The 12725-nt window shown below is 45.2% G+C and overlaps 1 protein-coding gene across 1 annotated transcript in view; it reads left to right on the forward strand.

Moving 5' to 3' along the window:
- Positions 1 to 12725, forward strand: part of HYDIN (HYDIN, axonemal central pair apparatus protein) — a 434530-nt gene that overhangs the window by 282671 nt on the left and 139134 nt on the right. Inside the window, exons 40-42 of the mRNA XM_011962106.1 lie at positions 652 to 825; positions 4929 to 5102; positions 7815 to 8029. Of these exons, the coding sequence (XP_011817496.1) occupies positions 652 to 825; positions 4929 to 5102; positions 7815 to 8029 (563 nt within the window). The remainder of the gene's footprint in view (positions 1 to 651; positions 826 to 4928; positions 5103 to 7814; positions 8030 to 12725) is intronic.

The following is a 12725-nucleotide window of genomic DNA, read 5'->3' on the forward strand; positions in this document are numbered from 1 at the left end:
AAATATTTTGGGCTTTGAAGGCCATACAGTCTCTGCTGAAACTTCTCAACCCTGCCTTTGGAGGGTGCCTATGATGACAAAGACAATATGTAATCAAAGGATGTGGCTATGTTCCAATATGTCTTTATTTACAAAAACAAGCAGCAGAACAGATTTGGCCTGTGGGCTATAGTTGACTAGTCTCTGATACCAAAGTCATCATTTTAATAGCTGCTGTGTATTGGTTCTATAATAGGAATTTGCTATCATTTATTCAGCCATTTCCCTTAATGCTGCAGATTTCACTCGTTTCTAATATTTTGCCACTGTAAGCCATCCTCCTCTCCACACAAATGTCCTTTCTACTTTTCAGCAAGAGAGATTCCCCAAAATAAAAGTAGAGTCAAAAAATCTGTTTTTTTTTTATTTTAGTAGCTCTAAACAAATTATTAGCTATAAATGTTAGTAGCTATAAAAAAACTATCAGCCCAAAAGGGCCTTCTCATATACTACAAGTGGGGACTGCTGCAATGTTTGCCATTAAAAAAAAAAAAAAAAAAAAACAGCATTTAAAAAGAAATATCCATTCCCATTTCCATCAGTATCCATATAACTTCTGGCTGTGTAGCATCCATGCCATGTGTGCACACAGCATATATTTTAAATTTGCAGCTGACAAGCTTCAGAGCATTGACAGCCACTCCATGGAGGAAGTTGGAGAGGTAGAAAACAACCCAGTGAGCAAAGCAATCGCTCGCCACCTGGGCATTGACATTTCTGCAGAAGGCCGCCTGGCCAAGAACCGGAAAGGCATCGCCATTATCATTCACGGGACACCCTTGTCAGGTATGCACCAATTCTGAGGGGAGGTTAAGACCATGTCTTCTCTGTAAACTCTGCGGCTTCCAGAGTAGCAACATCAGCTGTGTGGCCATGGCAAATACCAATGACTTTATTTGAGGAGCAGCATAGGGTAGCGATTACACATTTATAGCTGTGTATCTTTGGGAAAATTAAGTTGTCTGTGCTCAGTTTCCCTGTCCGTAAAGTGGTATTAACACTATCTATTTTATAGGGTAGTCATGAGAATGTAATGAGAACATTTATATAAAATGCTTATCTCAATACTTGGCACATAGTAAATACTCAAACAAAAAGCTGTTGGTGTTATCATTATTATTACTATGATGACTATTAGCATTCACAATTATAACAATATCTGCAGTGTGAATCCTCATTGAAAAGAAGCTTCCATCACATGCTAAATATTCTCAATAAATATTCTCCTAACCATAAACCAGTCAAGGGGTGAGCCCTTGATAAAGAAAGGATTCTTGTTAAAGAGTCATTTACTATCTCCAAAATGACATATGCTGACTTCACCATCAACCCAAAGGAGCAAAATCACCTACAATGGAAAAAAAAATCTTATTTGTATAGTAATTTGCAGTCTACAGAGCTCCTTCCCATCCATTTGTCTATTTAAACTTCAGAACCACTCAGAAAAGAGAATTTGACTTCCCCTACCTTATAGGAAGCTAAGGTTCAGAGAAATTCCAGGACGTCTGCCCAAAGTCACCCAGTTAGAAAGCGGCAGAGTGGAGGGATGTTGGGAGGATGCCCTGCCACATCTATTAGCTTCAGCTTACTTGACGAAGGGCCGTGAAATCTTGTTCTGACCCAATTACTATCACTCATACAGACAACATTTATGGAGCATTTTTGATGTTCTAATCACTGAGAAGCCCAGGAATCTTAAAATGTCACAATTCATTACCCCTTCCTTTGAAGAACCTTTCCTTGAGAAGTTGTAAACCAGGACCTAAAAAGTAGAAGGCCAGATCTGTGGGCAACAGGCAGAAATCAAACAAGTCAAGTAAGAACATAACTGGAAATGTTTTGAAGACCCCACCTACACACACACACACCTGTAGAGGCTCAGGCCATTTTCGGTTACACTAAAAGGAATGACAGAAGGATTGTTGATGGACCTGCAGAAACTGCAGACAACTGGAGAGTTAACACCAAAAATGCACTGACCTGGAAAGAGCCACCAGCCCTGTCTAGTGGAGGCTCAGTCACTTTCCATCTGCAGGTGAAAAGCCTGTTAGAGTGTGAACTACAGTAATAACAAGCCTGGCATTTTTATGGAACCTTACAGCTTTTACAGAAACTTCATGAAGAACAGCTTAACAGTCTATGTCAAAATCAGACTGATCAGTATAAGTTATTTTGCCCTTTTTGTTTATGGTGAAGTTAGCACATATAACTTTTGAAGGCAATAAGAGACTCTTTTGTTTATAATCCATATACCTAAGGATTATCCCCAAACTGTTAAATTGCTGACCTCAGAGAGGGGATTAAGAAGGAGAGGGAAGACACCTCATTTGGAATGTGTACATCTCTGAATTGTTTGAATTATATTCTTTCCATAATTTAAAAATATTAAAATATTAGAGAAAAAAATCCAAGCCATTAAATGATTTAAAAAGAGAAAGAAATATATGTGCAGACTCTGACCTGGCAATGTTACTTCTAAAAATTTCTTAGGAAAAATAATTAATGATGTGGACAAGATGAACTGCTTGAATGTTCACTGCAGCACTGTATGCTGTAATAGAAACTCGGGAGCAACTGTAACATTCAGTATGGGGGACTGGTTAATCAGGCCACAGTACATTTATATAGTGAATTTTATTGCCATTAAAAACAGTGTCTTGTACACCCATGTTCATAGCAGCATTAGTCACAATAGCCAAAAGGTGGAAACAATCCAAATGACCATCAGTGGCTGAATGGAAGAAACAAAATATGGTACAATGTGATGCTATTCGGCCTTAAAAAGGAAGGAAATGGACAGGGCGTGGTGGCTCACACCTGTAATCCCAGCACTTTAGGAGGTCCAGGTGGGTGGATCATGAAGTCAGGAGTTCGAGACCAGCCTGGCCCCCATGGTGAAACCCCGTCTCTACTAAAAATACAAAAATTAGCCGAGTGTGGTGGCATGCGCCTGTAATCCCAGCTACTCAGAAGACTGAGGCAGGAGAATCGTTTGAACCCAGGAGGCAGAGGTTGCAGTGAGCCAAGATCATGCCATTGCACTCCAGCCTGGGCTACAGGGTAAGACTCCATCTCAAAAAAAAAAGGAAGGAATTCTGACATGTGCTACAACACGGAAGAACCTTGAGGACCTTATGCAAGGTGAAATAGGACAGTCACAAAAGGATAAACACTGTATGACTCCGCTTAGATGAGGTGCCCAGGCTGGCCAAATTCCTAGAGACAGAAAGAGAAACAGAATGATGGTTTCCAAGGGGCTGGGAGGGTGGTGCGTATTGGGGAGTTATAGTTTAATGGGTACAGAGTTTCAGTTCGGGAAGATGACAGCGTTCTGGAGGTGGATGGAGGTGATGGGGGCACAGCAAAGTGAATGTACTTAGAACCACTAAACCATATACTTAGAAATGATTTAAGTTATAGCTGTTATGTATATTTTACCACAGTAAAAACAGTGTCATGCAGGTGTATTGAATGAATGGAAGGTTGTTCATGGTATATCATTTTACATGAGAAAGGGTGCCATACTCGTGGTGTGTAGTTTGTATTAGTGCCCCGTTGCTAATATACCAAGTGATGACAAACTTCATGGCTTCACATAACACAAATTTATACTCTCATAGGTCTGGAGGACAGAAGTCTAAAATGGGTGAGCAGGGCTGTGTTCCTTCTTGGAGGATCTGGAGGACAATCCGTTTCCTTGTCTCTTCTAGCTTCTAGAAATGTTGCCTGCATCCGTTGGTTCCTGGCCCCTTCCTCCTCCTTCCCAGCCATCAGCATAGCATCTCCCAGTCTCTCCTGCTGCTTCCATGGTCGATTGACCTGCTCTGACTCCAACCCTCTTGTTCTCCTCTCATGGGGACCCATGTGATTACATTGTGCCCAGTCGGATAATCCAGGCTAATCCCCCATGTCAAGATCTGTAGATTAATCACATCTGCAAAGTCTCTTTTACCCTAGAAGATAATATATTTGCAGGACCAGGAATTAGGATGTGGAAATCTTTGGGGGAGCCATTATTCAGCCTACCACATAACCTATTTCTTTTTTTATAAGAAATACAGTTATGTGTGTACTTAGCAACCATAGGTGAACTGTACTATCCCTGAATGAGTGGATGATGGATTTTTTTTTTCTTTTCTCTTGTCTGTTATATCTGAATTGTCAGCTTTTTTTTTTTTTTTGAATGAAAGTACCTTGAAATGAGAAAAGAAATCAACACAAGTTATTCTTTAAAATAAAAAAGTCTTCCTGTTAGAATCAGAGACAGGAAGAACTACAAAGTATTTTAAAGATCATCTGATAGAACCTGTTTCTTAAACAGACCTGGTGCAGTGGCTCACACCTGTAATCCCAGCACTTTGGGAGGCCAAGGCAGGCGGGTTACTTGAGGTTAGGAGTTTGAGACCAGCCTGGCCAACATGGTGAAACCCCGTCTCTACTAAAAATACAAAAAATTAGCCAGATATGGTGGTGGGCGCCTGTAATCCCAGCTACTCGGGAGGCTGAGGAAGGAGAATCGCTTGAACCCGGGAGGTGGAGGTTGCAGCGAACTTAGATCTCCCCACTGCACTCCAGCCTGGGCAACAGAGTGAGACTCCATCTCAAAAAAAGAAAAAAAGAATCTGTTTTTTAAACTGAGGGAAAACCCAGTGAGGATGCAGATTGCCACAGCACGCACACATCGGTGGCAGGGTTAGAATCAGACCCACGGCCCTGACTCCAGGCTGAGGTCTTCCTTCTCTTTGCTGCTGACACCTCCAGCCACATGGGAAGGAGGCAGAGCATTCAGAGAGATCACTTTGCAGGGACCTCTGTTCTTGAGACCTTTTCTGTCTGGGACACTGAGCAAATGAGCACCATTAAATTCAACCCCCTGGTCTTTTTGATAGGAAAGTCAGCCACCGCCGTCAGCATGGCCAAGTACTACAACGCGGCCTGCCTGAGCATCGACTCCATTGTGCTGGAAGCTGTGTCCGACAGCAACAACGTCCCAGGGATCCGGGCCCGTGAGCTCTGCATCAGGGCTGCCATAGAGCAGTCCATGAAGGAAGCAGAGGAGGCTGGTAAGAACCCATTCTCCCGGCTTTTTGTGGCCAAGTCACCAGCACCCCCACTGGCAACACCCATCTTCTCTGTGCCCCACTGAGCTCTCCTCCCACAGCCTGATTGAAGTCTGCCCTACAGCATGCTGCCAACTTCATAGCGCAGAGGAGAATTCTCTTCACGAAGCATGCCCGAGTCTCCTGCCCTGCCCACTGCCAGCATGCTCTTGCCTCTGTAGGGACCAGGACAATGAATAAGACACAGCCCACACCTTTGGAAGTCTGACACCTGGAGGGGGCGGGGGAAGAAGCAGAGTTGGGGTCAGTCAGAGCAAAGGAAAATAATTTCGCAACAGAAATATCAGCTTCTGTGAAAGAGCGAGTTTGGGATGAATGGGTTCCAACAAGGGTGATTTGGGAAGTTTTCAAGGAAACAGGTTTGAAGAAGCAAGAGAATGTTAGTAGGCAAAGATGGGGACAAGGACATTCCAGAACGAAAAAGCAGGGAAGCTGATCATAAATTAGGGGTGGGAAAGCAGGTTGAGGCCAATCATTGTTGACCTTGAATGCCAAGATTAGGAATTTAAATTTTATGTTCAAGGAATAGAGCCACTGGGACAGTTTTCACACTATGGAGAAATGGTCAGAAAATCACTGTAGGAAGGTAGCCCTTGACTATCATATAAAGGAAGTGATAGTGAAGCTGCAGACAAATGGGCCTGGGCCGGCCAACCCGACAGCCACCTGCATGGTAGAGAATTGAAGGAGTAAGAAGGATTTAAGATGGCCACACCCAGATTCCTAGTCACAGAAACCAGGAGAGAGTGATGTCATTTACCTAGATAGGGAACACAGGAGGAAGAGAAAGTTTGCTGGAAAAGAAAATAAATTGGGTTGAGTTTGGGAGAGAGGGGTTGTTTTCTTCCTTTCTATCTTTTTTTTTTTTTTTTTTTTGAGATAGGGTATCTCTCTGTCACCCAAGCTGGAGTACAGTGGCACCATCATAGTTCAGTGCAACCTCCTGGGCTCAAGCGATCCTCCCACATTAGCCTCCAGAGTAGCTGGGATTACAGGCATGCACTACTATGCCTGGCTAATTTTTAGGGTCTCACTATGTTGTCCAGGCTGGTCTCAAACTCCTGGCCTCAAGCAGTCCTCCCAAAGTGCTGGGGTTACAGGATTCAGCCACTGTGCCTGGCCTGAATTGAGTTTTGGAATCCCATAGCGGGGAGGCCTCATGTGGCCTTCCTACAAAAAGTTGAGAATTCTGGCTCCATCAGGTTATCTGAGGACCTTCGGAGCAGGCGAGCAGCTGCTCGATGGGAAAATATACTAAACACCAAGCAGAGTGCCTGCTCAGAGCGGAAGCATTCCTATGTCAGTACCCATGGCATGATGTAATCCCAGAAAAGCTTCCAGCCTGCTAGTTGATAAAACTGGCTGGGACTTTCAGGATTGTCCCCTCCCCTCAATACCTCTGCATGTGACACTTAGGGAAATGGAAGATAAATAGCTCTTTAGTGAGAACTTCTGGCTATGCCCTAATGCTGATTCTCTTAAATTTTTTATTTCCTTTTCTGTGAAATAATCTACAGTTCATAGTGATCTGTGGAGCCATGTTTATGTCCTGTGCCTAAGGGTAAATTTGAGCTCCTGGTCTGAGAAAGTAACATCAAGCTAGAGACAGAGCTGGGAGAGTCTTTCTCCATGAAACCACTGGGGTAGATGAAGCAGCCAGAAAAGCCCAGAATGAGCCAGGAGGAATGGATAAGGCGGGTTAGGACCATGGAGAACACCTACATTTCAGGAGAGGTCATGGGGAAGCCGGGAAGTCAGAGACAGCAGAGCCAGGGTCACAGGGACTGTCAAGGAAGTCAAGGAAAGGGCCCCGAAGCCTTAGGAAAGGGAGGAGCGAGGAGGAGTTTCACATCCTTCAGAGCCCTGCCGGACGGGGAGCCTTCCTGCTGGCCTGATCTCACAGCGCACTTGTCTAGCTAACCTAATATTGATCTACCTCCCTCGTTGTCCGCCTTCACCCCATGTATGCTCTGGAGGCAGGGGCTTGTGTTAGTTTTCCCCACTGTAGTTCCAGCACCTGGAAGAATGCCTGGCATAGTTGACACATAATAAAGATTCATAAAGGATTCACTGAATCAATAAATGAACAGAATTAGAGACTGCTGGAAGCCCAAATAGAATAGGCCTAAGTAGAGGGCGGCTGAATTTCCCAGTCAGGAGGTCCCTGGGGTCTTTGGATAGAGCCCTTGCAATAGAGGGTTAGGCCCTCACATCTCCCCTGCATCTGCTGCCACTGTGGAGTCGGTAGGCTGGAATGAAGTGGTGGCAGTGAACCTGCCTGTGCCATACAGTAGCCACTGGCCCTGGGGGCTGCTGCGGACGTAAACCGGGTTGGTCCAAACAGAGGTGTGTGGTGAATGTACAACTCCCACAGGAACCCTGAAGATGTGATATAAAGAAAAGACTTGGAAATAACACAGGAGCAATTTTTATACATTACATGTTAAAATGATCACATTTTGCGTATATTGGGTTAAAATATGTCCCTAAAATTAATTTTTACCTTTTTAATGTGGCTACTAGAAATGTTTAAATTACATCCGTATGTGTCACATTATACGTCTATTGGACAGAATGGACTTCAGGGTGCCATCCCCACTGTCGTTTTTTGTGATTCTAACGTGATTTTAATAAAAATTTACACTCTCCTTATAGCCCAGGAGGCTGCTGTGGGTCAAAACGCCATAGGGCAAGGACGACTGAGCACTGAGACCTTGGGCAAGTTAACTTCAGAGATGACTCTGGTGGCCCCGGAAATTAAACCTGGAAAGAGTGTTCGTGGGAGCGTAGTCATGACCAAAAGCAAGGCGGACAGCCATGGCTCCGGGTCGCAGAAGCAGCATCACTCACACCAGTCTGAAATATCACAGGTACAAATCAGGGCTCTACCACAGGAGGGCTGGGATCTTCCTCCTCCCCAGCATCCTGCAGCCAGGTCAGTGCTCTTCATCCCTGCAGTGTTCCCACCAGGCCGGCCTGAGCGCTGTCCCTGTGCGCCTCCTTCTGAAAGGGGCATTCACCCAGCTGGTGCTCAGCAAACATCATTTATGCTGTAGGCACTGGCGAAGTGCAAATAAAGAAAGCAGAATCCCTGCACTAAGAGTCTGATGAAGGAGATAACCACATGTGCAAACATTTGCAATAAAGTGAAATTAGTTACAAAAGAAGTGTGAAAAGGGAATTAGGCTGAGCCACAGAAAATTGCCAAAATTCAATCCTTTTATAACTCTATAACAGCAATTTCCTATGGCTCAACCTAATTCTAAAGGAAGTTAAGGATGAAACCATTAATCCAAGTTGTGGGAGGGCTGCAGGGGGAGTCCTGGAAAGTCAGAAAGAAGTCACAGCATTTGAGCAATGTGCCAAGAAACTTAGCAGTCTCAGCCAACTGGCCGGTGCTACTGAAGCCAAAGACAGTGGGCGCAGTGAGTAATGAGTTGTAGGTGGAGAAGTGAAATCAAGTGAGTGTAGGCTTTTATGATGTTTGAAAGTGAAGGGGAAAAAAACGAAAGAGTAGTAGAGGGGCAAAGCCAGGGTCAGGAGAGTCCATTCTCAGAAAAGAAGTAGAAGCAGGTCTGTAAAGAATGGAGCCCCTGGAGAAGTGTCATGTGGCAATCCACTCAAGAGAGAATGAGATCCTGGGAGGCAGTAGGAAGGGCAGAATTCAGCACTATTAAGGGAGAATAGAGCCGGCTTCCTTTGGGGTCAGTAAAGGGTGAAAAACAGACACAGCTAAGGGTGGGAGAAGCCGAGTGGAGAATGGAGGTTGGAAAAGGCCTTGTTGAATGGCACTGTGATGCACGTAGGAGGCATGGTCTTTTGAGGGAAGCAGCGAGGAGGCTGGGGCTGCAGAGCATGCTCAAGGGGAGTGGCAGAGCACTGCTTCCACTATGGTGAATAGAAGCAGAAATTGGTGATGGATAAGGAATAAATAGTTGGGAATGATAATGGGCCAACCAAGACTGGAAACTATAACTTCACAATTGTGAAGCTTCTCTCTCTCTCTCTCTCTCTCTCTTTTCTCTAGAGTCAGGGTCTCACTCTGTCACCCAGGCTGAAGTACAGTGGCACAATCTTGGTTCACTGTGGCCTTCAACTCCTGGGCTCAAGCAATCCTTCCACCCCCGCCCCCCAAGTACCTGGACTACAGGCATGTCGCACCATGCCTGGCTAATTTTTTAAATTTTTGTAGGGATGAGATCTCGCTGTGTTGCCCAGGCTGGTCTTGAACTATAGACCTCAAGCAGTCCTCCTGGCTCTGCCTCCCAAAGCACTAGGATTACAGGCATGAACTGCCACACCTGGCAAGATTTCTCTAAGTGGACCTGGCAGCTCCCATTCAAGAGTGGAGAGAGAAGAATGTCACCCTTGAGGAGAGGGGGTGTGCTCTTAGAACTAGGGGCAAGAGAGCTGAGGGTGCCATCAGTATAGGAAGCCCAGCCTCAGTAGAGAAGGAATTAAGAAGGAACATAGAATGGGGGAAACAGGAAGGGTTGGAGTGGATCTGGTTACAGCCTGAGAGTGCTATAGGGACAGTCGGGGAGGTGGATGGAGCAGAAGTGAAAGTCCTGGTAGAAGAGGAGGCCCATCCACTGGGAAGAGCAGATGGATGGGGAAGAGTTGTAGGTCTTCATGGGAAATGAGACCTGTGAATTGGATAGAGCAGGTGGGTGGAATAAAGATGTAGGTCCTTAGGCTGGGTTCAGTGGCTCACACATGTAATCCCAGCACTTTGGGAGGCTGAGGTGGGTGGATCACTTGAGGCCAGGAGTTCAAGGCCAGCCTGGCCAACATGATGAAACCCCGTCTCTACTAAAAATACAAAAAAATAATAATAATAACTTAGCTGGGCATAGTGGTGCACACCTGTAATCCTAGCTTCTCGAGAGGCTGAAGCACAAGAATCACTTGAGCCCAGAAGGCAGAGGTTGCACTGAGCCAAGATGGCGCGACTGCACTCCAGCCTAGGCAACAGAATAAGACTCTGTCTAAAAAGAAAAGTACATAAAAAATAAAATTAAAGATGTAGGTTCTTGTAGGAGAGGAGGCCCACATATTAGATCAGGTAAGAGGATGGAGCAGAGGCAAAGGTCTTTAAGGGAGAGGAGACCTGCAGGTTGGATGGAACAGCCCACAGGGCTGAACTTGTGCCAGGTGATATCTGATTGTCACTTCAGTCTTATGTTTTTCTCACACCATGAAAACAGAAACCATTGATTCATTTTCTTCTGGAGCACTATCCTTTTCACCCTCTTTTCCAGGATCCAGTAGAGTGTTCTTTACCCAGACGTTTATGGATGAACTAAAACTCATTTCTCTGTTACCATATAGGGTGTTATCAAGAGTCATTTCTTTTGGTTTTGTTCTGTCCATCTGGACAGGGAAGTAAAGCTTTTTAGAATTCTTCAAAGGCAGTAGAACATCCCAATTCTGACTCCAAACTCCTTTCAGTAAGGAAACTTAAAGATCACAGTAGAAATCAGCTCACAGACCCCACATGTGGCTGCCTGCACTGCCCAGTGTGACAGGACTCAAATGATCTGGACAACAGAGTCCCCCCGTGAAAGCACTTACCCCGGGAGATGGCGATTGGTCTCCTTAAAGCTCTCATAAAGCATGAACTTTCCAATGACTGATATTTCAGTCATGTTGCAAATGGGAAGAAATGTGTAAATATATTATATAATGAAGATGTGGCCCATAAGCTCATTTATTTATAAATCACCTCTATCCAGGAAAGCACCAGTAAGAAATCCTGATCTTTTGAATGATATTTAATCCAACGCTCTTGCTTCTCAATTTCATGGCCTCCACAGCTACTCACCTCCCTGACCACATCCTAGACATTGTTCATCACTACCCATAAACTCCAAGATCTCTCTGTCACAGTCCTGTTTTCCCACAGCCATCTTCTCGCTTTCCAGATGACTAACTCTGGTAAGCACCTGGCCCCATCGAAACGTCCAGTCCTTATCCTCACTACCTAGCACCCACCTCATGCCCTCTTTACCCAGTCTGGATGCCATGATCTGCCACCATAGCACCCCCTTGCAACTTGCCCTTCACCACACTCTCAAGCAAAGCTTCAGCCCTGGCAAACCTAATCCCCCACCTACTCCATGCAGACCAGCTGAGCATAGCTGGGGAAGGTTCTCACCTCTCCTACAGGATCTTAATTTAAATTTAAGACCACAGATCTCTGGTGGACCCTTTGGTCTGGCTCAGCCCTCCATCTATTCAAGATGACTGCTTTATTGCTCTCATCACTCTTCTAGCCTCCAAAATATTTTCCTCTTCCTCATTCTCAGCCAATGATCTCTCATCTGATTTCACCGAGAAAGCTGCAGCAATCAGAAGACAATGACCTCATCTTCTGGCCACCAAGTCTTCCAGCAGCCTGCATCCACACACGAGGCTGTGCCTTCCCAACAGCTGAGTGTCTGCCCTGCCTTCGCCCAGGGCTGATCCCTGCACATGGGCACCCGGCCCCACCCCTTCTCTTATCCAAGGGCTAAATTCCTGCAGTTGTCCCCTGTCTCCCATTTTCTCCCTACTCTACTCCCGTCAGCATCTATGCATGCTGTATTATTATTCCCATCATTAAAAATGCTTTCCCATGACCCCACATCCCCCTCCACCTTTACCTCCTTTCTTAGCTCCCCTCCTCTGCTGTTCCTCCAAAGAACTGCCTCATTGCCTGCCTCCCCATCCTCACACCCTCCCCCATCCTCTCTTTCACTGCTTCCGTTGGGTCCTTTGTCCCCACTGTTCCACAGCTGCTCTTCTCAAGGTCCTTGGCAGTCTTCACCTGGACAAATCCAGAGATCTGTTTTCTGTCTTCATCTCACATGACTTCTTGGCAGCTGATCACCCCCCGTCTTGGAAACACTTTCTTCATGTGGCTTTCCCTCCTCCACCTTCCTTTCTACTTCATTAGCAACTCCTTCCTCTACTTTCCCAGCTTCTCCATCTCCAAATGCCTGGTCATTGGAGTGGCCTAGGACCAAGTCTTCTACTACTACTTTTTGTTACCTGCATTGTCTTTGCAGGCGATCTCAGTCAATTGCATTTCTTAAATATTTAAATACCTTTAACATGTTTGTGACTCTCGAAATTCTATTGCCAGCTCAAATTTCTTCCCAAGTGCAGGTTCATGTATCCACATTCATTTTCAATCTCCCTCGAAGGGCTTAGAGGCATCTCAAAATGTTTATATCCAAAAAGTGATTCTTGCTTCCACTGCTCCCCAAAAATTGTTCTTCTCCCAGTCTTTCCTTTCTCAATAAATAATTTCACCATTTTCCAGCTTGCTAAGATCAAAACTCAAGGAATCATTTTTTGATGCCTCTTTCTTTATGTTCCATCTGAAGTCCTACTGGCCTTACTTCCAAAATGTATCCTGTATGAGCCACTTCTTGCCACCATCATTTTCGTCTCGTCTCCATCACCATTCTCATCCCTGTTGCCATCATCTCCTGTCCTGACCACAGTGACATCTTCCTGTGACTCATGTCACCTCATGTGATGGGTAAGGTGGTCTTTTAAAAATAAAAATCAGGCCGGGCG

Source organism: Colobus angolensis, unplaced genomic scaffold, assembly GCF_000951035.1.
Source record: "Colobus angolensis palliatus isolate OR3802 unplaced genomic scaffold, Cang.pa_1.0 Scaffold116, whole genome shotgun sequence".
Classification (NCBI taxonomy): Eukaryota; Metazoa; Chordata; class Mammalia; order Primates; family Cercopithecidae; genus Colobus; species Colobus angolensis.